This window comes from Cucurbita pepo, chromosome 18 (genome assembly GCF_057944985.1).
Source record: "Cucurbita pepo subsp. pepo isolate OVF chromosome 18, ASM5794498v1, whole genome shotgun sequence".
In the NCBI taxonomy this organism is placed as follows: domain Eukaryota; kingdom Viridiplantae; phylum Streptophyta; class Magnoliopsida; order Cucurbitales; family Cucurbitaceae; genus Cucurbita; species Cucurbita pepo.
Window position 1 is genome coordinate 1,179,660 of NC_141815.1, and position 24,753 is coordinate 1,204,412.

Sequence of the window (24,753 nt, forward strand, 5' to 3'; positions counted from 1 at the left end):
GGTGTGTCAGTAAGGACGTTGGGCTCTGAAGGGGGTGGATTGTGATGTCCCACATTGGTTGAGGAGGAGAACAAAACACCATTTAGAAGGGTGTGGAAACTTTGCCCTAGCGGACGGGTTTTAAAGCCTGGGCATTCGCCAGACAATATCTGCTAGAGGTGGATTTGGGTTGTCTCAAATGGTATTAGAGCCAGATACTGGACGATGTGCTAGCCTTCTCGCTGTTCCCCGAAAGGGGTAGACATGAGGTGGTGTGTCAGCAAAGACGTTGGGCTCTGAAGGGGGGTGGATTGTGATGTCCCACATTGGTTGAGGAGGAGAACAAAACACCATTTAGAAGGGTTTGGAAACCTTCCAGCCTTCTCGCTCTTCCTCGAAGGGGAGTAGACATGAGGCGGTGTGCCAGTAAAGACGTTGGGTTCTGAAGGGGGTGGATTTGGTGGCGGTCCCACATTGATTGGGGAAAGGAACAAGTGTCAGCGAGGATGCTGGACAAGGGGGTGGAGTTGGTGGCGGTCCCACATCGATTGGAGAAAGAAACAAGTGTCAGTAAGGATGCTGGGCCCCGAAGGGGGTGGATTGTGATGTCCCACGTTGGTTGAGGAGGAGAACAAAACACTATTTATAAGGGTGTGAAAACCTTCCACTAGCAGAAGACGTGTTTTAAAGCCTTGAGGGAAAGCCCAAAGAAGATAATATCTGTTAGCGGTGGATCTAGGAGAGGAAGCCCGAAAGGGAAAGCCCAAATATGACAATATCTGCTAGCGGTGGATCTGCACCGTTACAATCGTCATCCGTGTAGGGGCGCTTTACCTTTACCTGAAATATAAGAATAGCACATGGCTTAGGTACTATAAGAAATACACGTAAGTAAACCCATTGTTGGAGTTGGGTAGTGCAAATACACACATACATGATGAGACCTATCTTTTAAAATCATAGCTTGACCTTGAGCTCTTTCTAGTTTCGGGCAGGTTGGATGTGTGGTACTTTTCCACATACGGCCCAGCATGAGCACATGGACCCACGAGATGGGCCTGTATAAGTACCCTTGGGCTTGGTTTGTTCGGGCACAATGCACTAACGTGTCGCCGGATGCCACATATGCACATGACATACATAGTTTTTCATTTTGTTTATATGAAGACATATTAGGACATCACATACATACATAACATGACATCATACATCATTACATAATATATATAAACAAAACATAGCATTATGCTGCATGCATGAGTCACAGAGCATGCGTCATCATACATCATACAATTCTTCAAACTCGAACGATAAGCTCACTTGGTTGGTCTTGCCCGAAGTCCCTAACTATTTTGTGGCTGCTCTGAGACTATACTTCAACGTTTAACTTCATCGGTAGTGATGGTGTTAATATAACACATGCGGAAGCAATTTGGATCTTAGGCACTTTTAGAACATCAATTATTGTAAATGACTAGCATGTTCATAAGTATTAAAACTTAATGAGTTTAAATACTAACCTTTTGTAGTTCAAACTCCTTTTGCCTCACGAACCGATTTCGAACCACCACTAGTGTCTTCTCCACTATTCTCCGGCCTTAGAACGGGATTGTGGAATCCGGTGAGTGACTAAACTTGGGAGGGATTTTGTATACGTGAAAGAGAGTGCTTGTGAGAGGTTTTTCATCAAGATGAAGAAGAATCCCTTCCAAGTATCATGATCACTCTATTTAAAGAGTCAAGTTTGCATGTTCATGCAAACATGAGATCACCAAATCTTGACACTTAAAATTCCACTCAAATGTTTGAGATTATGTGGCAAGCATGCATGTTTGAGTTAACCAAATTTTGACACTCAAAATTCCACTCAAACTTGTGGGGTTTATTTGGCAAACATGCAAGTTTGGTTAAACCAAATTTTGACACCTCAAAATTCCACTAACATGATTTTTCCATTAGATGAAAGTCAACATTTTGACTTTCTTCATTTTAATTAGATGAAAGTCAACATTTTGACTTTCTTCATTTTAATTATATGAAAGTCAACATTTTGACTTTCTTCATTTTAATTCAACAATTAATTTGAATAATGAATTTCAAATTAAAGTAACATTAAATAATTAATTAAACTATTTAATTAATATTTAATATTAATTCAAATGTCAATCCCAGTCAATTCCGACACATAATTGATTAAGATATTTAAATCTTATTTAAATATCTCAGATTCTCTCTTTTCGTTTAATTCGTAAATAAAATAAAATTGCGGTTAAATATATCGTATATATGTAACGCATATTCCCTAATTTGAATTCGAACACTTCGAACTCACTCGTCACACTGTTCTATGGTTTAGTCCGATATGAGCTAGCAGAGGGACCTAATGGACCTATAGATCATGGGCTCCAACCATTCAAGATTAACCGATTAAACTCATTAACCTGGTTAACCAACATTCGTTAACTACTAGGACACTCCACTATAGCCTAGTAGTTGCACTCCCCTCACTATAGATATATTTCTGTCCATCTGATATAACCATGATTAGTAAGTCGATCCTTCACAGGTTGTTCGTAACTAGAGCTGGGTCAATTTACCGTTTTACCCCTGAAGTTACTTCTTGTTCCTTATGTCTCACTGATCCTCTAATAAACAATTGGTTTGTGGTCCAACCAGTAAACCGAATCCCTCTCAGGCCAATGAGAGGGTGGGGCCCCTTGTTCAAGACCTGGAGTCAGTGCTTAAGGGAACTACCTTTCTTCTATCCCTAAAAGTGGGTAGGAGTGAATTCCGTCTTGCACCCCACGTCCCCAGCCATTCACCCAGTCTTACCCCTGAAATGGGAGGCCTGTTGAGTCGGCGAACTAGAGCCACTCTCACCCATGCAAATCTAAGGATAATTCCGAATAAACAGGAGTTCATGGTTAGCTCAGGATTAAAACCGAGTTACCTAGGTTATCGAATGAAAAGAAAATCAGTCTCAACAGTAAACGACTTTATAAAGTGAGAGTGGTTTTCTTCATGGTCCGATCTTATGCAATACTCATTGCATAGGACGCCCCCACTCACATGTCTTCTCATGCACAATTTAGTGATCGCATTGTTTATATCATATACAAAAGTGGGCCGCATCCATAGTGTCCCCAGAATAAGGTACTCAGCCTTATCCTTATACTATAGATCATTTTGACTATATACTTGAACTTGATCCACTCTTATGTCTCTACATATAGTTCAAGTAGTCATACTATAGCCAGAGTGTTCTTAGTTTATTGGATTTAGATTAATGATCGTAAAGTTCACTTTATTCAATAACAATTTTTACTGAATAAACAACAATAATAACTTTATTGAAAATAGAATATATCTTTGTTTACAAACTATGAGTTTTAGGACATAAAACCCAACAGGTAGAAACTCATTTCACGTTTTTTAGGATATATTATTACACTTAGTCTAGCCAAACACATTGATTACTCTCAATAATTGTCCTAATACTATATATAATTGAGTAACTAGAGTCTTACTGTCCTCGAGTACCCTGTGTAAGGTCAAAACCTAGAAAATGGTATAAAAATTGTATACAAAGTCAAATACATCGTTTTCAAGCCGTTGAGTTGCGTCAGAGCCAAGCAGAGAGCACACAGACAAACAAGGCGAGCTGAGTCGCGACTGGGATGGAGCACGCATATAGCACATGGGGGGGCTATGGAGCATGGATGGTCACTTGGGTTGAGACGAGAACTTCAAGTCGGTTTATGTCTGTTGCGGGTTGCTTTTGTCAGTTTTCCCTCTCTTGGGTCGAATACGTTAGTGGGTCGACTTGGTTTGATGCACACTATTCTTTCTAACATCTTGCTTCTAAAACTTTGGAAGGCTCTTTCTAAAACTCTCCGAGTCCTTTTGGGAGGCTTCCACAAGTCTGGAAGAAGACTTTGTGGAGGCTCTACAAGCCTTGATCTTGTGTTTGAGGTCCCACAAGTATCTGTCTTGTGAGTCAGGTACTTGGGCTGCATCTGATGTGGTTGCAAATTCCAAACCTGGCTAGGTTCGGAACCAACCCTGTGGCTTGGGTGGTCTACTTGCCGAACCTCACCTTAAAACAATATTCATTAAGGCCAAAAATTATGGAAAGCAAGAAAATATAAATTAAAAAAAAAAAATTGACAATTAATACTCGATCGACAATTTATATCAGTTGAACTATGTAGATCATGTTTATATAAGTATTTTTTTTAGAATATTAAAAAAATATTTATTACGTAAATAAAAATAAAAAATAAAATTTTTATTTTTATTTTTTTTAAACTTATTTTTCAAAACGCGACACATTTTAAAATATCACGTTTAATTAAAAACGAAAATAAAATACTTTTTAAATCTCAGGGACCAAATGGCAATATAATATAAATTTAGGGAAATTTTCTTTTATAAACTAAACTATAGGGGTGTACATGGTCCCGAGTTGGGTTGGGTTAGGTTAGGTTGAGGGATTTTTTTGACCCAACTCTCGGGTGGGTTGGATTGGTAACCCAACCCAACTCTTTATCTTCGGGTTGGGTTGTCGAGTTGTCAAGTTTATTTTAAAGTTTTATTTATCCACAATTTATAATTATTCCGATACAATCTTAGATAAAATATATTAAAAGCTCACAAACTGATCACATAAAAAAATCAATAAAAAATAACAAGTGAAAATGATAACATATTAACCTAGTTCAACATTGTCATATAAAATGAAAGACAGTTAAGTACGACATTTCTTGGGAATTAGTTAAAATAAATCATAAATTCAACACAAATGATTAATTTAAAAATGTGGTATATAATAAAAATATAAATATTAATAATATAAAAAAAATTAATAATGTATATAAAAAAAAATACTAATAATATAAAAATAAAACAAAATTAAACAAAATAATAATAATAAAAAAAATAAAATAAATCATTAAATTCAATAAACATATTAATAATTAAATAAAAAAATTAAATTGTTGTATATACGAGGGGAGATATTACTGTCGACTCTATTAATAATAAATTTTTTTAATATAATTTATATATTTTTATTTGGCTCAGGTCAATCCGAAAGTTTTATCTATGAACTCAAAATTGAATGGACACCGTTTAAATTCAATCTTACCAAAAATACCAACCCAATCCAACCCAACCTAACAAAGTTTTATCTAAGAACTCGAAATCGAACCGACACAGTTCGGGTTCAGATAAATGAACCCAATCTTACTCAGAATGCCAACCCAATCCAACCCAACCTAACCTTTTCGGGTTGGGTTGGTCCATGTTGTCGGATTGAATGAACCCAATCTTACCCAAAATGTCAACCCAATCCAACTTAACCTCACCCTTTCAGGTTGAAAAGTTTTATCTATGAACTCGAAATCGAACCGACACAGTTCGGGTTCAGATAAATGAACCCAATCTTACTCAGAATGCCAACCCAATCCAACCCAACCTAACCCTTTCGGGTTGGGTTGGTCCATGTTGTCGGATTGAATGAACCCAATCTTACCCAAAATGCCAACCCAATCCAACTTAACCTCACCCTTTCAGGTTGAAAAGTTTTATCTATGAACTCGAAATCGAACCGACACAGTTTGGGTTCAGATAAATGAACCCAATCTTACTCAGAATGCCAACCCAATCCAACCCAACCTAACCTTTTCAGGTTGGGTTGGTCCATGTTGTCGGATTGAATGAACCCAATCTTACCCAAAATGCCAACCCAATCCAACTTAACCTAACCTTTTGGGTTGAAAAGTTTTATCTATGAAGTCGAAATCGAACCGACACAGTTCGAGTTCAGATAAATGAACCCAATCTTACCCAGAATGCCAACCCAATCCTACCCAGAATGCCAACCCAATCCAACCCAACCTAACCCTTTCGGGTTGGGTTGGACACCTAACCCTTTCGGGTTGGGTTGGTCCATATTGTCGGATTGAATGAACCCAATCTTACCCAAAATGTCAACCCAATCCAACTTAACCTAATCCTTTCGGGTTGAAAAGTTTTATCTATGAACTCGAAATCAAACTGATACCGTTCGGGTTCAGATAATGAACCCAATCTTACCCAAAATGTCAATCCAATCCAACTCAACCTAACCCTTTCGGGTTGGATTGGTCCATGTTGTCCGATTGAATGAACCCAATTTTACCCAAAATGCCAACTCAATCCAACCCAACCAGTACTAAAGTACGAGCAATTTACTCGGTATAAATTAAATATTATAACAACCTTCTATATTTTGTTTTTATTGTTCCAGAATTTATTATTCTTCCTTAAAACGAAACGAAGAACAGGTTGAGACGCTACAAGTCCCGATGATTTCCGACGCCATAAGAGATGAATTCAACATAATCGAAAAGGAACCAAAATCAAGGCATAGCCATGGACACAATCCAGCACAGAACCGTGAGCGTCAATGGCATAAACATGCACGTAGCCGAGAAGGGTGAAGGTCCCATTGTGCTGTTCATCCATGGCTTCCCAGAGCTTTGGTACACATGGCGCCATCAGATTTTGGCCTTGAGTTCACTCGGTTATCGCGCTGTGGCGCCGGATCTTCGCGGTTATGGCGATTCTGATTCCCCTGATTCGATTTCTAGCTACTCCATTATGCATATTATTGGGGATCTTGTTGCTCTTGTTGAGAGTCTTGGAGTTAAGCAGGTTTTTGTTGTGGCGCATGATTGGGGCGCGATTATCGCTTGGTCTTTGTGTTCGTTCCGCGCTGATATTGTGAAGGCTTTTGTGTGTCTGAGTGTGCCGTTTAGACCTAGGAATCCGATGATGAAGCCTGTTGAGACATTTAGGAAGGTTTTTGGCGATGATTACTATATCTGCAGATTCCAGGTTAGGTTCTTTGATTTCTTTTGGAAATTTTCATAATACTTAGGGTTTTGAGAGTGCTTTTTCTGTGGTAATTATTCACTTTTGTGTTCATGAACGCCATCGTTTGAGCTTTTGCTGGTTTTGTTCATGTTGTGGAAGAGTTGAACTATGGTTTTTACCTGTTGCAAATAGTTAAACAGTTGCCTAATAGAATTGATCATGGATGAGTGTTACAAGATCTCATACTCTGAAATCCATATCTGAAATTCATGCTTATATTGATCTGTGTGCAACATTTTTTGTTCATCTTAATCTGTGTCTGAGTGGTTTTAGCATGAGTTTTCGAATAAGATAGGAATTGTTTTTGGAACCTTTTGTAGTGTTTGGTTGAATAATGGAAAGAGATTTTGAAATTTGCAAGAACACCTAGAACAGCTGAAGAATTTAACTACTACTTTCAAAATTTCTGGTTCAAAATGCTACTTGGAAGAGTCGAGAATTGTAACGGCCCGGCCCAAGTCCACTGCTACTAGATATTGTCTTCTCTGAGCTTTTTCTTTTGGTTTTTAAAACGTGTTTGTCAGGGAGAGTTTCCACACCCTTATAAAGAATACTTCATTCTCCTCCCCAACCATTGTGGGATCTCACAATCCACCCTCGTGCAGTGTCCTCATTGGCACTCGTTCCTTTCTCCCATCGATGTGGGACCCTCCAATCCACCCACTTCGGGACTCAGCGTCCTTGCTAGCACACCGTCTCGTGTCCACCCCTCTTTGGGGCTTAGCCTCCTTGTTGGCACATCGCCCGGTGTCTGGCTCTGATACCATTTGTAATAACTCAAGTCCACTGCTAGTAGATATTGTTCTCTTTGGGTTTTTCCTTTCAGTTTTTAAAACGTGTTTGATAGGGAGTGGCTTTCACACCCTTATAAAGAATGTTTAGTTGCTGGCACACCGTCTCGTGTCCACCCCGCTTTGGGGCTCAGCCTCCTTGTTGGCACATCGCCCAGTGTCTGGCTCTGATACCATTAGTCCACCGCTAGCAAATATTGTCCTCTTTGGGTTTTTCCTTTCGGTTTTTAAAACGCGTCTGCTAGGGAGTGGTTTCCACACCCTTATAAAGAATGCTTCGTTCTCATCTCCAACTGATGTGATATCTCACAAGAATGCACCGAAGTGCTTTGTGAGAAATCTCTTAGCTCAAGAACTTGACTAAAAGCACTTTGTGAAAGACTCTTGTGGTGGTTTCGCCATAGTGGGCCTGTGATGTCCCACATTGGTTGGGGAGGAGAACAAATCACCCTTTATAAGGGTGTGGAAACCTTCCCCTAGCATACGCGTTTTAAAGCCTTGAGGGGAAGCCCGAGAGGAAAGCCCAAAGAGAACAATATCTGCTAGCGGTGGATCTGGGTCGTTACAAATGGCATCAGAGCCAGTCACCGGACGATGTGCCGGCCTTCTCGCTGTTCCCCGAAGGGGGGTAGACACGAGGCGGTGTGCCAATAAGGACGCTGGGTCCCAAAGGGGGGTGGATTGTGATGTCCCACATTGGTTGGGGAGGAGAACAAATCACCCTTTTATAAGGGTGTGGAAACCTTCCCCTAGCAGACGCGTTTTAAAGCCTTGAGGGGAAGCCCGAGAGGGAAAGCCCAAAGAAGACAATATCTACTAGCGGTGGATCTGGGTCGTTACAGGGCCAATTCATATTGGTGTGTTTTTTGCTTTGGAATAGAACTATGAAACAACTATACTTGAACAGGATCTGTGTGTTTGAGTTCTAAATAGAGCAATCAAACTTAAGATGTTTGTTCTTTTTTGTTCTTTTGGCTTATAGAATCCGGGAGGGATTGAAGAAGAGATGGCCGAGGTGGGTGCGAAAGCGAAAGCAGTGTTACAAAGCATATTGACAACAAGAAGCCCAGGTCCTCTCATTTTGCCCCCCAAAGGAGAAGCCTTCAAACCCAGGCCTGGATCCCCTCCTCCCTTGCCGTCTTGGCTCTCAGAACAAGATCTTTCTTACGTTGCCTCCAAATATGAGCAGAAGGGCTTCACTGGACCACTGAACTATTACAGATCAATGGACTTGTAAGTCACCAACTACAAAACTCTTGATTTAACATTCATTATTGTCTTTTTATCTTTCACTCTGGTCTCACTCTGGCTTCACTGGACGAAGCCCGCTGCTAGTAGATATTGTTCTCTTTGGGTTTTTCTTTTGGGCTTTCCTTTGAGGTTTTTAAAATGTATCTACTAGGGAGAGGTTTACACACCCTTATAAGGAATGCTTCGTTCTCCTCCCCAATCGAGGTAAGATCTCACAATTTACCCCCTTTGGGGGCTTAGTGTCCTCGTTGGCACTTGTTCCATTCTCCAATTGATGTGGGACCCTCCAATCTACCTCCCTTTGGAGCCCAGTGTCCTTACAGGCACACTGCCTTGTGTCCACCTCCTTTAGAGCTTAGTCTCCTGGCTGACACATCGCTCCGTGTCTGGCTTTGTTACCATTTGTAACCGCTGTAACCGCCCAAGCCCACTGCTAACAAATATTGTCTGCTTTCTCTTTCTGGCTTCCCCTCAAGATTTTTAAAACACGTCTACTAGACAGAGGTTTCCACACTCTTATAAAGAATGCTTCGCTCTCCTCAATCGAGGTAGGATCTCACAATCTACTTCCCTTGGGAGCCCAGCGTCCTCGCTGGCACTTGTTCTATTCTCCAATTGATGTGAGACCCCCCAATCTACCTCCCTTCGGAGCCCAGTGTCCTTACAGGCACACTGCCTCGTATCCACCCCCCTTCAGGGCTTAGCCTCCTCGCTGACACATTGCTCAGTGTCTGGCTCTATTACCATTTGTAACAGCCAAAGCCCACTGCTAGCAGATATTGTCCACTTTCTCTTTCTGGCTTCGCTCAAGATTTTTAAAACACGTCTACTAGGGAGAGGTTTCCACACCCTTATAAAGAATGCTTCGTTCTCCTCCCCAATCAAGGTAGGATCTCACAATCCACCTCCCTTAGGGACCTAACATCCTCGCTGGCACTTGTTCTATTCTCCAATTGATGTGGGACCCCCAATCTACCTCTCTTCGGAGCCCAGTGTCCTTACAGGCACACTGCCTCGTGTCCACCCCTTTCAGGGCTTAGCCTCCTCGCTGACACATTGCTCAGTGTCTTGTTCTGTTACCATTTGTAATAGCTGTAACAGCCCAAGCCCACTACTAGCAGATATTGTCTGCTTTCTCTTTCTGGCTTCCCCTCAAGATTTTTAAAACACGTCTACTAGGGAGAGGTTTCCACACTCTTATAAAGAATGTTTTGATCTCCTCTCCAACCGATGTAGGATCTCACAAAATCTAACCAAAAGTCATGCGCGTTCTTGCCTTCAATCTTTCTACCGTTCATCTAACACCCCATTGGCAAGACAGCTCTAACATCTCATACATTGTACTAACGAAACCGTACTCGTGTCGTAAGTAACAGACTGATTTTTATTTGTAGAAACTGGGAGCTAACAGCCCCATGGACAGGGATGGAAGTGAAAGTGCCAGTGAAATACATAGTTGGAGATGCTGACATTGTGTATACAACACCGGGAGTTAAGGAGTATGTCAATGGCGGAGGCTTCAAGAAGAATGTGCCATTTCTACAAGAAGTTGTGATAATGGAGGGAGTTGCGCATTTTCTCAACCAGGAGAAGCCTGAAGAGATAAACACTCACATCCTTAACTTCATCAAAAAATTCTAGTTTCATTCAACAAAACACAGTGCTTGTTTCTTTGTATGTTTGAGAATCACATATTTCGTTTGCGGTACGAAAGTCGAATGAAAAGTATCATTTTTTCGTGAACTTTAGGTATTAAGGAAATTTCTTTTCGATTAAGGGTATTTTTGGAATATTATCATAAGTTCAAAAGTATTTTTTAAATAAATTACTCAGTTTCTCTTCAAAACTAATGATAAGGGTATTTTTTGTGAGATCTAATATCGATTGGGGAAGAGAACGAGGATGTTGGACCCAGAGTGGATTGTGAGATTAGTCGGTTGGGGAGGAGAGAGTCGGTAGGGGAGGAGAACGAAACCTTCCTTATAAGGGTGTGGAAACCTTCCTCTTTTAAAATCTTGAATGAAATTTCGAAAGTGAAAGCTGAATTGGATGTTGGCTCCTTCCTTCCTTTTGCTCAAAGGGTTGGAGGGAGATAGTGCATCAAGTTGTTCGGAAGGGCCAACTTGATCCTCTTCTCCAGGGATCCCAGATGAGGAAACCCTAAGAGAGCTGCCGACTCCAACTACCGTCCATGTACGATCCATACTAGATCTGACCAACTGCCCATCCTATCTCCTCTGTACTGCCCATCCTATCTCCTCTGTGTTATCCTTCCTTTTGCCGAATGTTGGCTCCTTCCTTCCTTTTGCTCAAAGGGTTGGAGGGAGATAGTGCATCAAGTTGTTCGGAGAGCCGCCGACTCCAACTACCGTCCATGTACGATCCATACTAGATCTGACCAACTGCCCATCCTATCTCCTCTGTGTTATCCTTCCTTTTGCCGAATGTTGGCTCCTTCCTTCCTTTTGCTCAAAGGGTTGGAGGGAGATAGTGCATCAAGTTGTTCGGAAGGGCCAACTTGATCCTCTTCTCCAGGGATCCCAGATGAGGAAACCCTAAGAGAGCCGCCGACTCCAACTACCGTCCATGTACGATCCATACTAGATCTGACCAACTGCCCATCCTATCTCCTCTGTGTTATCCTTCCTTTTGCCGAATTTCGCTCAAAGGGTTGAAGGGAGATAATGCATCAAGTCGTTCGCAAGGGCCAACTTGATCCTTTTCTTCGGGGATCCCAGATGAGGGAATCCTAAGAGAGCCGCCGACTCCAACTACCGTCCATGTACGATCCATACTAGATCTGACCAACTGCCCATCCTATCTCCTCTGTGTTATCCTTCCTTTTGCCGAATTTCGCTCAAAGGGTTGAAGGGAGATAGTGCATCAAGTTGTTCGGAAGGGCCAACTTGATCCTCTTCTCCAGGGATCCCAGATGAGGAAACCCTAAGAGAGCCGCCGACTCCAACTACCGTCCATGTACGATCCATACTAGATCTGACCAACTGCCCATCCTATCTCCTCTGTGTTATCCTTCCTTTTGCCGAATTTCGCTCAAAGGGTTGAAGGGAGATAGTGCATCAAGTTGTTCGGAAGGGCCAACTTGATCCTCTTCTCCAGGGATCCCAGATGAGGAAACCCTAAGAGAGCCGCCGACTCCAACTACCGTCCATGTACGATCCATACTAGATCTGACCAACTGCCCATCCTATCTCCTCTGTGTTATCCTTCCTTTTGCCGAATTTCGCTCAAAGGGTTGAAGGGAGATAATGCATCAAGTCGTTCGCAAGGGCCAACTTGATCCTTTTCTTCAGGGATCCCAGATGAGGGAATCCTACGAGAGCCTCCGACTCTAACTACCGTCCATGTACGATCCATACTAGATCTGACTAACTGCCCATCCTACCTCCTCTATGTTCTTGACAGCCCATCTCTACCGTCCATGTTAGATCCATACTATATCTGACCAACTGCCCAAGGCCAACTTGATCCTCTTCTCCAGGGATCCCAGATGAGGGAATCCTACGAGAGCCTCCGACTCCAACTACCGTCCATGTACGATCCATACTAGATCTGACTAACTGCCCATCCTACCTCCTCTATGTTCTACACAGCCCATCTCTACCGTCCATGTTAGATCCATACTAGATCTAACCAACTGTCCATCCTACCTCCTCTACGTTTTTGACAGCCCATCTTTGTCTTAGTAGAGTCTTTCATTTAAAACGTTTAGGTTGAGATAAAATTATATTTTTATTAATTTAGTTTTATTTGTATATATATATATATATATAATAAAAAAAACAATATTTTTTGTTTTAATTATTATTAAAAGTGCTATAAAAGTTTATTTATTTACCTAATAGAAATTAAAAATAAAATAAGAAAATATGATCCTTATATCAAATTTAAATATCATTTTTTAATTAGAAAATAAGAGATTATATCTTTGAAAATACGATAATATGATAAAATTAAAATATTAAATATTTAAAAAAAATAAGAAAATGATTTGTAATTACAAAAAAATCAATAAAATTTTGAAATCACACAAAACAATTTTTTTTTATAAGAGTTTTAAAGTGAAATTAAATCAAAATTATAATTTTTTTAAAAAAATTTAAAATAGATTTTAGTTTATTTAATAAACTTGTAAAAAAAAAAAAATTAATATCAAACGAAAAAAATGGTAGTTTATGTGAAGTTAATAAAGAGAATTAATTTTAAAATTTTGGATTTTTTTTTCCTTTTTATAAATTTCCTTTCTTGTCGGCCAATCAAATCCTTTTATTTAATTAGTTAAAAAAAATTGATTTTAGGAAAATATATTTTCAGCTTCAATTATTTTTGGAAACTTTTTTTTAAGCCCATTTACCTCTCTATATAAGAGGAGAAGTCATACAAGTCCAAACACATATAACACATCCTCGGTTTATTATCAAGAAAACGTATCTTCAAATATTCGTTCCCCGACGTCACTCTGATCAAACCTTGTAACGCCCATCTCGACAATAGCAAAGAGATCGACGACAGACAAATCTTCGTTTCCAAACAAATGTCTCTCGATCAAACCTTGTAACGTCCATCTCGACGATAGCAAAGAGATCGACGACAGACAAATCTTCGTTTCCAAACAAATGTCTCTCGATCAAACATTGTAACGCCCATCTCGACGATAGCAAAGAGACCAACAACAAGACAAATCGTAAGAATATTGTTCTTGTTTTTTTTTTTTTCTTTTTTTTTTTTTTTTTTTTTTTTTTTGTCTTTCATTCTTTAAACCTTTGACCTAAATTTTGTTTTTTATTCTGTCATGTTTTTATGTTTTTTAATTTCAAAATAATAATTAGAACCATTAAAAAAATAACAGTTTAAAAACTAAATATTTAAAATAAATAAATAACTATATTTAAAATACAAATATTTTTAATTAATTATTTTATATTAAAATGTTTTTTTTTTCTAATTTTTTTATCTGTCTTTTCTTTAACAGATTTTTTAAAATATATTGATTTTTTTTTTTTAATTTTAAAAATTTTGATATTTGAAGTTAATTTTTGGCTTTCAAACTTTTATCCAAATATTCAAATTAATATTTAATATGATAATGTATATTAAATATAAAAAAGAATATATTGATTGTATTTCATAAATTAAATGTTAAAATAAATAAAATATAGAATATTTTAAATTAGGATAAAATAATAAAATATATATTTTTTCTAAATATAGTACATCTCTCTATTTTTTAAAAAATTTAAATTCTTTATTTATTTGTTATATTGTATTGATTTTAATTATTTTTTAAGATAATAAAATTAAATATAAAATTTTCATAATTAAATATTAAATAGAACTTTTATAAATATTATTATTATTTTTTATTTATATTATATTTTTTTACAGGGAAAAATAATAAAAAATGAATACAAAACTACCCGAGAGTATTATTGAAATTATAATCTCCAAAGTTACGAATGTCAATTGTTCGGTGTTAAGGCTGGTTTGTAAAGAATGGAACGACATTGTTATTTCAAAATTCTTTCCAAACACTTTTTTGGTTTGTACTCGACAGCTTAGAGTCCCTCGACTTTTAGGTGCACGAATGGAGTACGATTTTAGTATGCGTTGCATAGAGTTCGATCAGAAGTATCGTCAAGGTATGAAAACTGTTGCTTCGTTTCGATTTGGTTCTTCTGATTGTCCCATTGTCGTAATTGCAAATTCATGCCAAGGGTTATTATGTATGGTCAATGGAAGCAGATGTTTTAATACTTATATTAGCATTCTAAATCCCATGACGAGTGAGTGCATGAATCTTCCCGGATATGAACAAGAATGTTATTGGTATGGATTTGGGTTCAGCCCGAACCTCAAACAGTATAAAGTAGCGAGAATTTCTGACAGCAATGTTGAGATATTTATTTTGGGAAAAAGTAGCGAATGGAGACCGGTTGACTATCTGCCTTTTCATGTTGAAAAAGATGGGGTTTACTTCGACGGAGGACTTTATTGGATTGGCACGAGTGGAAAGAAAAAAAGGTTATGTCGTTTGGACGTTGAACATGAAAAATTTGACATAATTGATGTTCCAGAATTAGCTGATTATGTCACGATTGGCGTTTTTAACGGCAGTCTCTACGCCAGTATTATGGAGATAGAACAACCTTTTAAGATTGAGGTGTGGATGATGCAAAGCTATGGAGAAGAGAATAGCGGATGGACGTTAGGATTTGTGATTGATCGATCAAAGACATTTGCAAATTTGATGTCTTTCGAGATTCCGTGGAAAGACGTGGTTCAGCTTATTAAAAGTTATGATAATGAGGAGATTTTGTGTCTATTTGATCAAACATATTTCTTCTCGTATAATACAAGACAGGCAGAACAAAATCATCGTTCGAACATACAGGAGAATGTTTTTGGGTTTATCCTATCGAATCCGTAAATTTTAATCGTTTTAGTAATATTTTTGTAAATTGTTCTTAATCTTTAATGTAAGGTTAATTATGTTTTCAGTTGTTATTAAATTTTGTATTAGCTATTAGTTTGAATTTTAAATTTTATTTTTGTGTGAATTTTTTTTATTATTTTAATTTTTTAAAAATTCAATATTTATTTATAAATTAAATAATTATTATTTTAATAAAAAAAATTCAAAAATACCCTAATAAAACCTATTTAAAATCATAATTATTATATGTTTGGTTGAGAAGAACAAGTCCATGACTCAATATGCGTCTATTCTGGTCCGGTCCTGCAAAATACGCGTCCATTCGAGCCGAATCTTGCAAAAAATCTCTATTTCGTAGTGTTATCATAGACAATGGAGTTTCCTAGTACGAGCTTCTTGCTAGCTCAAAATTTTTGTTATAGGTCTATTTTTATTATCGTAGTCGTAAATTTGATCAAACATATATATCGCTTCTTAGATAAGTGTAACGATCCGGTCCTGCAAAATACGCGTCCATTCGAGTCGAATCTTGCAAAAAATCTCTATTTCGTAGTGTTATCATAGACAATGGAGTTTCCTAGTACGAGCTTCTTGCTAGCTCAAAATTTTTGTTATAGGTCTATTTTTATTATCGTAGTCGTAAATTTGATCAAACATATATATCGCTTCTTAGATAAGTGTAACGATCCGGTCTTTGCTAGCTCAAAATTTTTGTTATAGGTCTATTTTTATTATCGTAGTCGTAAATTTGATCAAACATATATATCGCTTCTTAGATAAGTGTAACGACCCAAATCCACCGCTAGTGGATATTGTCCTCTTTGGACTTTCCCTTTCGGGCTTCCCTTCAACGCTTTAAAACGTGTCTGCTAGAGGAAGGTTTCCACACCCTTATAAATGGTGGTTTGTTCTCCTCCTCAACCAATGTGGGACATCACAATCCACCCCTTTCGAGACCCAGCGTTCTCGTTGGCACTTGTTTCTTTCTCCAATCGATGTGGGACTGCCACCAACCCCCCCCCCCCCCCCCCTTTTGGGGCCAGCGTCCTTACTGGCACACCGCCTCGTGTCTACCCCCTTCAGGGAACAGCGAGAAGGCTGACACATCGTCCGGTGTCTGGCTCTAATACCATTTTTGTAGACCCACCATTAGCAGACATTGTCCTTTTTGGGCTTTCCCTTTCAAGCTTCACTCAAGGCTTTTAAATCACTTCTGCTAAGGGAAGGTTTCCACACCCTTATAAATGGTGGTTTGTTCTCCACTCCGACCAATGTAGGATATCACAATCCACCCCCATTCGCGGCCTAGCATCCTCGCTGACACTCTTTCCTTCCTCCAATCGATGTGGAACCGCCCCCAAATCCACCCCCTTTGTGGCCCAGTGTCCTTACTGGCACACCGCCTCGTGTCTACCGCCTTCAGGGAACAATGAGAAGGCTGACACATCATCTGGGGATTGCCCCCAAATCCACCCCCTTTGGGGCCCAGCGTTCTTACTGGCATACCGCCTCGTGTCTACCCCCTTCAAGTGACAACGAGAAGGCTGACACATCGTCTGGGACTACACCTAAATCAACCCCCTTTGGGGCCCAGCGTCCTTACTAGCACACCGCCTCATGTCTACCCCTTTCAGGGAACAGCGAGAAGACTGACACATCGTCCATTGTCTGGCTCTAATACCATTTGTAACGACCCAGATCCACCGGCAGACATCACAATAAGAATTTCACTATTCTTTCACGTGTTAAATTCCGTACACAGTTCAGTAGCTTAAATCAAATCAATACTATGAATCGACACGAAATTGATAAAACATAAATCACATTTGACTATGCTCATGAAACCACCACATCTGATTGTTTACAAATAAACACTGAATATTTTCAACTATCACTGCAAGAACACATTTACCAAATTTAATAATCTCACCCTCTGGAGGCACCTAAATCAGCCCAACATCTTATGAACTGGATGGAACAGGAAGCATTTGGACCTACAAATCTCAGCTTTCCCATCCAATTCATACTGTTATTCTATACTCTCCAGGGCAGATAAACTCAAGAAACTCCATCACACTAACCGTATCGGCAGCCCGAAACAAGCGTTTTTTTTTTTATCGGCTGCTCTTACAGCATCTAGAGTCTATCGACACGTCAAAGACTCAGGCAGCCATTACATATCATCATCTCAATCATTACATAAATTTTTCAGTTTCGAGTCATCATAGTGATAGTTTTTCTTCACCGGAAAACGATAAGTAAATGATGGTTGGTCGGTCTATGACCAGTTTTGTGACGATGTTCTCTCCGTACCATGTCTTTGTCGAAAGTTGCTGGACCTGATGCTGGGATCAGAAACACTGGCGGCACCCTGATGGATTTCTCCCCAGCCTGATGGATCTCTCTCCATCTGGCTCAACCCAAAAGACGGTAAGTGATCTCTTTCCCAAGCGTGAAAACGATTCGGTATGGCGTTTTCTGGTTGGAAATTACGACCCCCCGATGCTGATGAGTAGAAGTAAAACCCATTGGGTTGCTCAGATGAAGAAGCCATGGGTGCTTGTGACAGCCCTCTGTGACTACTCGATCTTCTGGCACCAGAAATTGCAGGTGTGCGAATGGTTCCAGTAGTGCTAGGTTGTTGTTGATAATATGCTTGAAGAGCTTGAACTCGGTCACGAGCACGTGCATTGCTGCCAGGATAGGGAGGAATCATCGACGAAGCAACTGAGCTCCCAACCCTTGCACCAGAACTGCACGAATCAAAACAAGATCGTGTTTCACAAGCCACCATTATTATTCAGTTTCAGAGAAGAGCAACAAGACCAAGAATAAGTCCTACTCGTACGACACGCAAACAGTATAGTATGCACAGCTATGAACATGGGTGTTCGGTTCGAATCCCTCCTTGCCTACAACCCACAGAAAAGGAAAGAACCTTTTCTACTGAAGGTTGGGAATGTGATTCCACAACAAGGCAGGCAATAATTGCAGGTTACATACAAAATTATGTTTAGACATACCTATGACCAACGAGGAAGGGATGAATTACACTCCCGGATCTCGGTAGTTCGGAACCGACTCTAGTAGCAGATCTTTGGGCAATGGACGCAACCGATGGCTGATCAGCACCAACACGATTGTTCATCGTGGAAAAGGGCGGTGAATGATGCTCCCAATTTTGGTAATGAAGATCCACAGCAGGAAATGCATATGAAGATGGCATTTCACTGGGAACTGATGGACCATTCCAATGACTGCTGAAACTAGAAGCTTCAGAAGCGCTTGAACTTGACGATGAGGGATGAATAGGACCGAAATAAGCGATATACGGGCAAGGATGAGCGGCAGACGATACTGCCGTATGCTCCGCAAAAATAGCATGTTGTCCCAAAAGGTCATGATCTGCATCACAACATAATCAACCCAGTCAAATTCGGTTCCTTCCCAAACCGAAGCTAAGAAAAGGATCGACGGTGGTCGGGGAAAGGAAGTCTTACAAGCAGTCGAGGAAAAGTCGCCATCCCTGGAAAAGTAAAAAAGGAAAAAGATTCAAGACATCGAGTAGGAAGATTCTGTACTTCACAACAGTAAAAAACGGCAAGAGACTTTCATTATTTAATAGGTTAAATCAAGAAAGTAACTTAAGGCCAAGAAGATTCAAGAAGCGTTCATTCTTTATTTACAAAATTGGATAAAATTGGATAGACTCAGTTCAATCGTGTTATTTCATGTGTTACAAGCTGATTCGATTGAGGAAGGACTGTTTGGAGCTTCGAAAGTGAATATTTGCACGGTTGAAGTAGTGGATGAGGTTGCTATAACTAGCACTTAACGGATAATTTGTTAGAAAACTTGTGTTATTATTTTAATTCCATAATTTCTTGTAGTGGAAAAAGGTGGGAATTTACTTGTCAAGTGGTCATAACATCTATTTTTGTGGAGATTAAAGGGTAGTGGGAGTAATTCACCCATCATGGCCACTAACTTCCTTAGTGGGCATTTGAAGAGTACGATATTTCTTTTGTGGATAGACTATAAATACCCGCAAAATACCATGTAATGAAATTTAGCTCTCAAATTGAGACTTTCGCCCTTAGAAATTTGAGCATCATTTTTTGTCATTTATAAGTTTCATGCAATTCTTGTAGTAGATTGCATCTGAGCCATTCAATCAAGACTTGATCAAGTTCGATTATGGAGTCACTCAATTTAGAACAAGGTTCCAAATCTTGCTTCTAGATCTTTGATCTTTAAGAGATAATCTAATTCTAGCTTTATCTCTTTGTTGATCTTAATTTTATAGGAGGAGGTGTTAATTTCTTTGATTCAAGGGTTCTTGCTCCAACAAAAGCTTAGATTGTTGGGCTGAGGATTAGGGTTACCTTATCACTATCTTAGGAGGCTGTCGTCCTGGTTCACAAGGACGAAACAACCAAAGAAAGGGAAATGCTCAAACAAAGACCATTTGAAGCGTTATATGGGTGCAGACGAATCCCGAGCTACTAAAGGAGTAGACCTGACAAGTGATTTCCTCACCTCCTCGCATCAAACGTTTAAGTTCAGTCATTCCCTAGGTTGAGAAACCACTTAATCTACAACAATCCAAGCTGCAGCATCGATTTTTTAGCCATTCGATCTCCCTTCTTAGTTGGTATTAGCAAGGGCCTTCTTCTCTTCACCTCTCTCTATATACAAATAGCTAGCAGAAGCTCCCGGATACCCCGAATGAGTATCGTCGCCTAGCCTATTGAATGCTCATCTGGATCAAGTATAGAACTTAGGAACTGTAAAGAACATTCTAGGATACAGCTAAAATTTGGATCGACAGGAGTAAAAGAGGCTAGTATTACATGGATATGGATCCTTAACGTCATTCACGAGAAATGTGTGGGGGTCGTCCGCGAGTGAAGTACCTAATGATCAAACCATAAAAATCCACCATACATTGTGCAACTATTGTTGTTCTTGCATAGCCTACCCAAAGGTTCATACTATACTGTTCTTGCATAGTCTACCCGAACGAGGACCTATTCTCAGTCCAGTCGATATCTTATATCCGCCATACATATCCACCATCATGACTATCACGCTCTCAAATGTTCTTCCACATCATTATACTTCTTAAAGGTGGCGGTTTCGACACTAACGCTAAAGTCCTAAATGTCCAAATTGTGCCCTCCGACTAAACCGGTGCATACTCAGTAATAATTTGTAAGAACGGGGATCGTCGTTTTTAAAGCTCCCCTTGCTCTCTCCATGTTCAGTGGAAACTTCTTCAAAGCTTCAACATGAACATATCACTCCCCAACTCATTGCACACACATTTCTTGGAATGAGCAGAATAAAACTTTCCAAGAGATTTTGAGATTTGAAGGAAATATGGGATGGTTTGTTTGGGGCGCTTCCTCGTGAAGCCTTCCGTCCAGAGAACTTAATAACATTTCTTCCAATTGGCCTTTTCTGTAACTCCTGGGTAGTAACTATTCACATCAACGAAAGTATATTTTTCGTACTCGAGGAAAAAGGAGAAAAGAAAAAAACGAGCAGCAGAACGACAGAACGTGAACTGTAATGCAGATATGGCAGTTATGAACAGAATTTACCAGGGAGCTACAAAAGACGACGTCACCCACATAAAAAAACACCCATTTGGTCACCACGCACACACGTGCATTTAATTCTATTTACTAAAATCATGTAACTATTCAAGCTCTTATATTTCTCGATGAGATCAGTTTCTTTTCTTGCATCTCTTATCGGAAAGCATGTTCATACGTTTTCATAACTCAAACGGGTGTCTCAGCATTTAGAAGGAAACGACTTAATTTCTCTCCCTATATAGATAAAAATCAAAACCAATTCATAGAACATGAACAGAACCAAGAAAGAAGACATCAACTTAAGAACTGGAGCATCAATTATCTTTGATCGTACGAGTAAATCAAAACTTACTCAAACGAAGAAGGGAGTCGAGTTAAGCTGCCAAAAGGACACCATTGAACTCCGAAGGCCTGCAGCGAACCAAATTGCAATAAAAAATTGGTGTAAAAAACTTAAATACTATGAGTTTTGACCCATTTAGAATATGAACTCCTGCAAGATAAATATACAAACAATTTATTACAAACCCACGTGTCGGAAATTAATAGCACATGGAAGTTTATGAACATCAGCCTCGAACACATTTCAAATCAATAAAGGAAATAATTTACTCTCACTCGATAGACTCCATTTTAATAACAACACTTGCTTTCATAATGACATACGAAACTACCTAAGAAGGCCACAAAGACCGGTCGAGTGCTCCACAGACTATATAGAAAAGATCTTCCTGCATGAACCATCAAAACAAGGATGTAGGAGAATTTCCTCGATCACCGTCGATGCCCAAGAGAGTTTTTTTTGTAACAACCCAACCCCATCGCTAGCAGATATTGTCCTCTTTGGGTTTTCCCCCTCGAGCTTCCCCTCAAGGTTTTTAAAACACACTTTCTAGGGAGAGGTTTCCACACCTTATAAGAATGTTTCGTTTCCCTCCCCAATCTGGGGGTGAGAGCTTTGAACCTATGACCTCTCGATTAAGAGTATATGCCTTATGCATGCTCAGGTTGGGGTGAGTCTCGAGTTAAAAGCCAAGGAAATCTCATAAGTCTAGTAGTATATGAGCACCACCGTAACAAATGTTGAACGTTTTTTTTTTCCCAAAAAATTTTAAAACTAAAAACAAAAAACATCATTAAGGACCAAATACGACAGCTAAAGACCTTCGAATGAAATCAGAAGAATTAATCCTCCCAAGGGGAATAAGTAAAGAACCTTTCCTTCTCCACGATTAACACTCTCAAATTTGGTTTAATTCCGAACTTTCTTGACAAAGTTATAAAGTTTTCGAGTAGGTGAACCTAGGCAATGTTTGGATATATGTGCCATACCAAACAGATGAAGAAGTCATCTTGTTTACCCGAGTGGAATGTCGATTAACGCAAGAACATATCCATTTATTGAAAAAAAATCTCCTAGAGTTGAAAGTTATCAAATGTTTTATCTATGAAGGGGAAGTTGAAGAACACGTTTCAAAGCGAAACGAAGCATTTTCATCACAGATATCGCTTCCCGGTTCATTTAACTTCGTCTTCTTCTTTACTGGATACCCTAGTGATCGAGAATTACGATCGACACACATAACAATACACATACCAATCCATGAAAGATAATCGCTTACCATTTCCGAATAGCTTAGATCATAAAGATCTTCTTCGTGCGTCCAATCATCCATACTAAAATCTGGAAACGACCTACAGCCATTAGCATAAAGCCATTGACCTTTTTCAATCTTCCGGCAATTGGGGCATTGCATTGCTCCCTTAATGTTGAACGCTGAACCAATGCAATCTAAACAAAAGTAAAAGAAACACAATCAAGAACGAACCATGAAATATTTTGTATCTAAACCATCTCGTTTTCGCACCAACTTCGAAATTATGAACAGATCTAAAATCACAAGAACACAAAATCTAGCATTAAATCCCAACAAAATTGAAGAACACCAAACACGAATCTAATCTGAGAAAAATTTAAAGAATCAGAGGGGATTAGAAGATGGAAACTAACCAAGATGAAATTGATGGCCACATTGAAGCTTAGCCCAAGATCTATCGCCAGAATCGGCAACGACATCGAGACAGATCGAGCAGGCGACCGAACCAAAAGACTTTCCACCACCGGCACCACATCCTCCATCGCCATAATCGCCATCTTCAGCCACCGCATCGTCGTCGTTACCCAATCCCATGTGAAGAAAATCACAAATCTAAAAACCCTAATCAGCCAATCGAAGAACAAAACAAAAAAACAAAACAAACAATCGTTCCCAAAATCACAAATCAAGTTGCAGCCAAGGGGGAAATTGCTACAAAAATCGAAGCAGAGTTAAAAAAAAAAGTTTTCCTTCAACCAAAAGCAAGAAAAAACAAGAGGTGAAGAACAAACAGAGAGAATTTCTGAAGAACAAAGATGTAAGTTTCTCCCTCAGACAAATATACATAAAAAGAGGAAAAAGGATTTGGGGATGAAAAAAAAAAAAAAAAAAAAAAAAAAAAAAAAAAAAAAAAAAAAAAACTATATATTTTATCTTAAATGTTGACGGAAAAAAAAAAAAAAAAAAAAAAAAACTATATATTTTATCTTAAATGTTGACGGTCCGATTGGTTATTCATGTGGACCGTCCGATTGGTTATTGGTAGAGAGAATAATATCAGCTCCCTAAATTTTGATGGACTGCCGTAATTTATTTATTTTTTTCTTTTTTTTTCTTAAATTTAATTAATTTATTTATTAATGGTAATTATGTGGGATAAAAAATTAGGTTATATTTATTTATTTTATTATAGTTTATTAATATATATATATATTTGGTTTATTTATTTTATTTATTTATAAGAATATACTAAATAAATTCTTTTTTATTTTATTAAGAATTAAAATAAAATAATAAATATGCGATCAATAAACTATTCCAACAATATAGGAAACATATGAGTTCTCAAGATAACGTAATATTTACACTAAATCAATAGACATCAATCATACAATATATTTCAACGAAAATGTGAAAAAATGCGGTTGAAATTACCATAAGATATTTCAATTCATGTCACATCAAATAAAATTTTATTGTTATAAATTTGGGGTAGATTATAAGTTAGAACGATTTATTTAGGTTTGACTGGTACTTTGTCCTAACCTAAACTATTTACCACGCCTATTAAATACATTATTTTTAGATAAAAATTAAAATATTTATATAATATTTTTATTATTATTATTATTATTATTATTATTATATAATATTGAATTAATTATTTTTATTATTTTTTTAATTTTATGGTCTATTCTTATCATTTTTATATTTGAGTTATTTTTAGTTTTATAACGATGTTGAACTATGTTATATAATATTCGCATCTTGTTTTTAATTGAAATTGTTTTTTTTTTTTGAATAATTATAAATTGATTTGTGAACTTTTAATTATTTTTTATCTAAGATTGTATCTGAATAATTATAAATTGTCGATAAATAAAACTTTTTTAAAAAATAATTTTTTTTAACAATCCGACAACCCAACCCGAACAGAACCGAGTTGGGTTACGTTGGGTTGTGAAAATTTATTTATATTAATTATTTTAATATTTACGGTATCAAATATAATAAATATATTTTCTATAGGATTTTTATGCATAATTAAAAATTTTAATTAATCCATTTATAGACCTAGGTTGGATTAGATAAGTTATATTAGTGATATAATCATTACAAATAAGTCAACTATTCATCAGTTGTTTATAATTACAATTGCGTCA

The 24,753-nt window shown here is 38.2% G+C and overlaps 2 protein-coding genes across 2 annotated transcripts; one reads left to right on the forward strand and one right to left on the reverse strand.

The window, feature by feature from the left end:
- The first annotated feature begins 6,265 nt into the window (after positions 1-6,265).
- LOC111779960 (epoxide hydrolase 1) lies at positions 6,266-10,682 on the forward strand. The gene is made up of 3 exons (XM_023660183.2): positions 6,266-6,858; positions 8,671-8,921; positions 10,334-10,682. Exons 1-3 carry the CDS (start codon positions 6,394-6,396, stop codon positions 10,578-10,580), a joined length of 963 nt encoding a protein of 320 aa, XP_023515951.1. The 5' UTR covers positions 6,266-6,393; the 3' UTR covers positions 10,581-10,682.
- A 6,513-nt stretch (positions 10,683-17,195) lies between these two features.
- On the reverse strand, positions 17,196-23,412 carry LOC111779956 (E3 ubiquitin-protein ligase RFI2-like). The gene is made up of 6 exons (XM_023660178.2): positions 23,005-23,412; positions 22,616-22,785; positions 21,346-21,404; positions 18,891-18,916; positions 18,414-18,795; positions 17,196-18,143 (listed from the first exon to the last, which is right to left on the reverse strand). Exons 1-6 carry the CDS (start codon positions 23,183-23,185, stop codon positions 17,669-17,671), a joined length of 1,293 nt encoding a protein of 430 aa, XP_023515946.2. The 5' UTR covers positions 23,186-23,412; the 3' UTR covers positions 17,196-17,668.
- Positions 23,413-24,753: the final 1,341 nt, after the last annotated feature.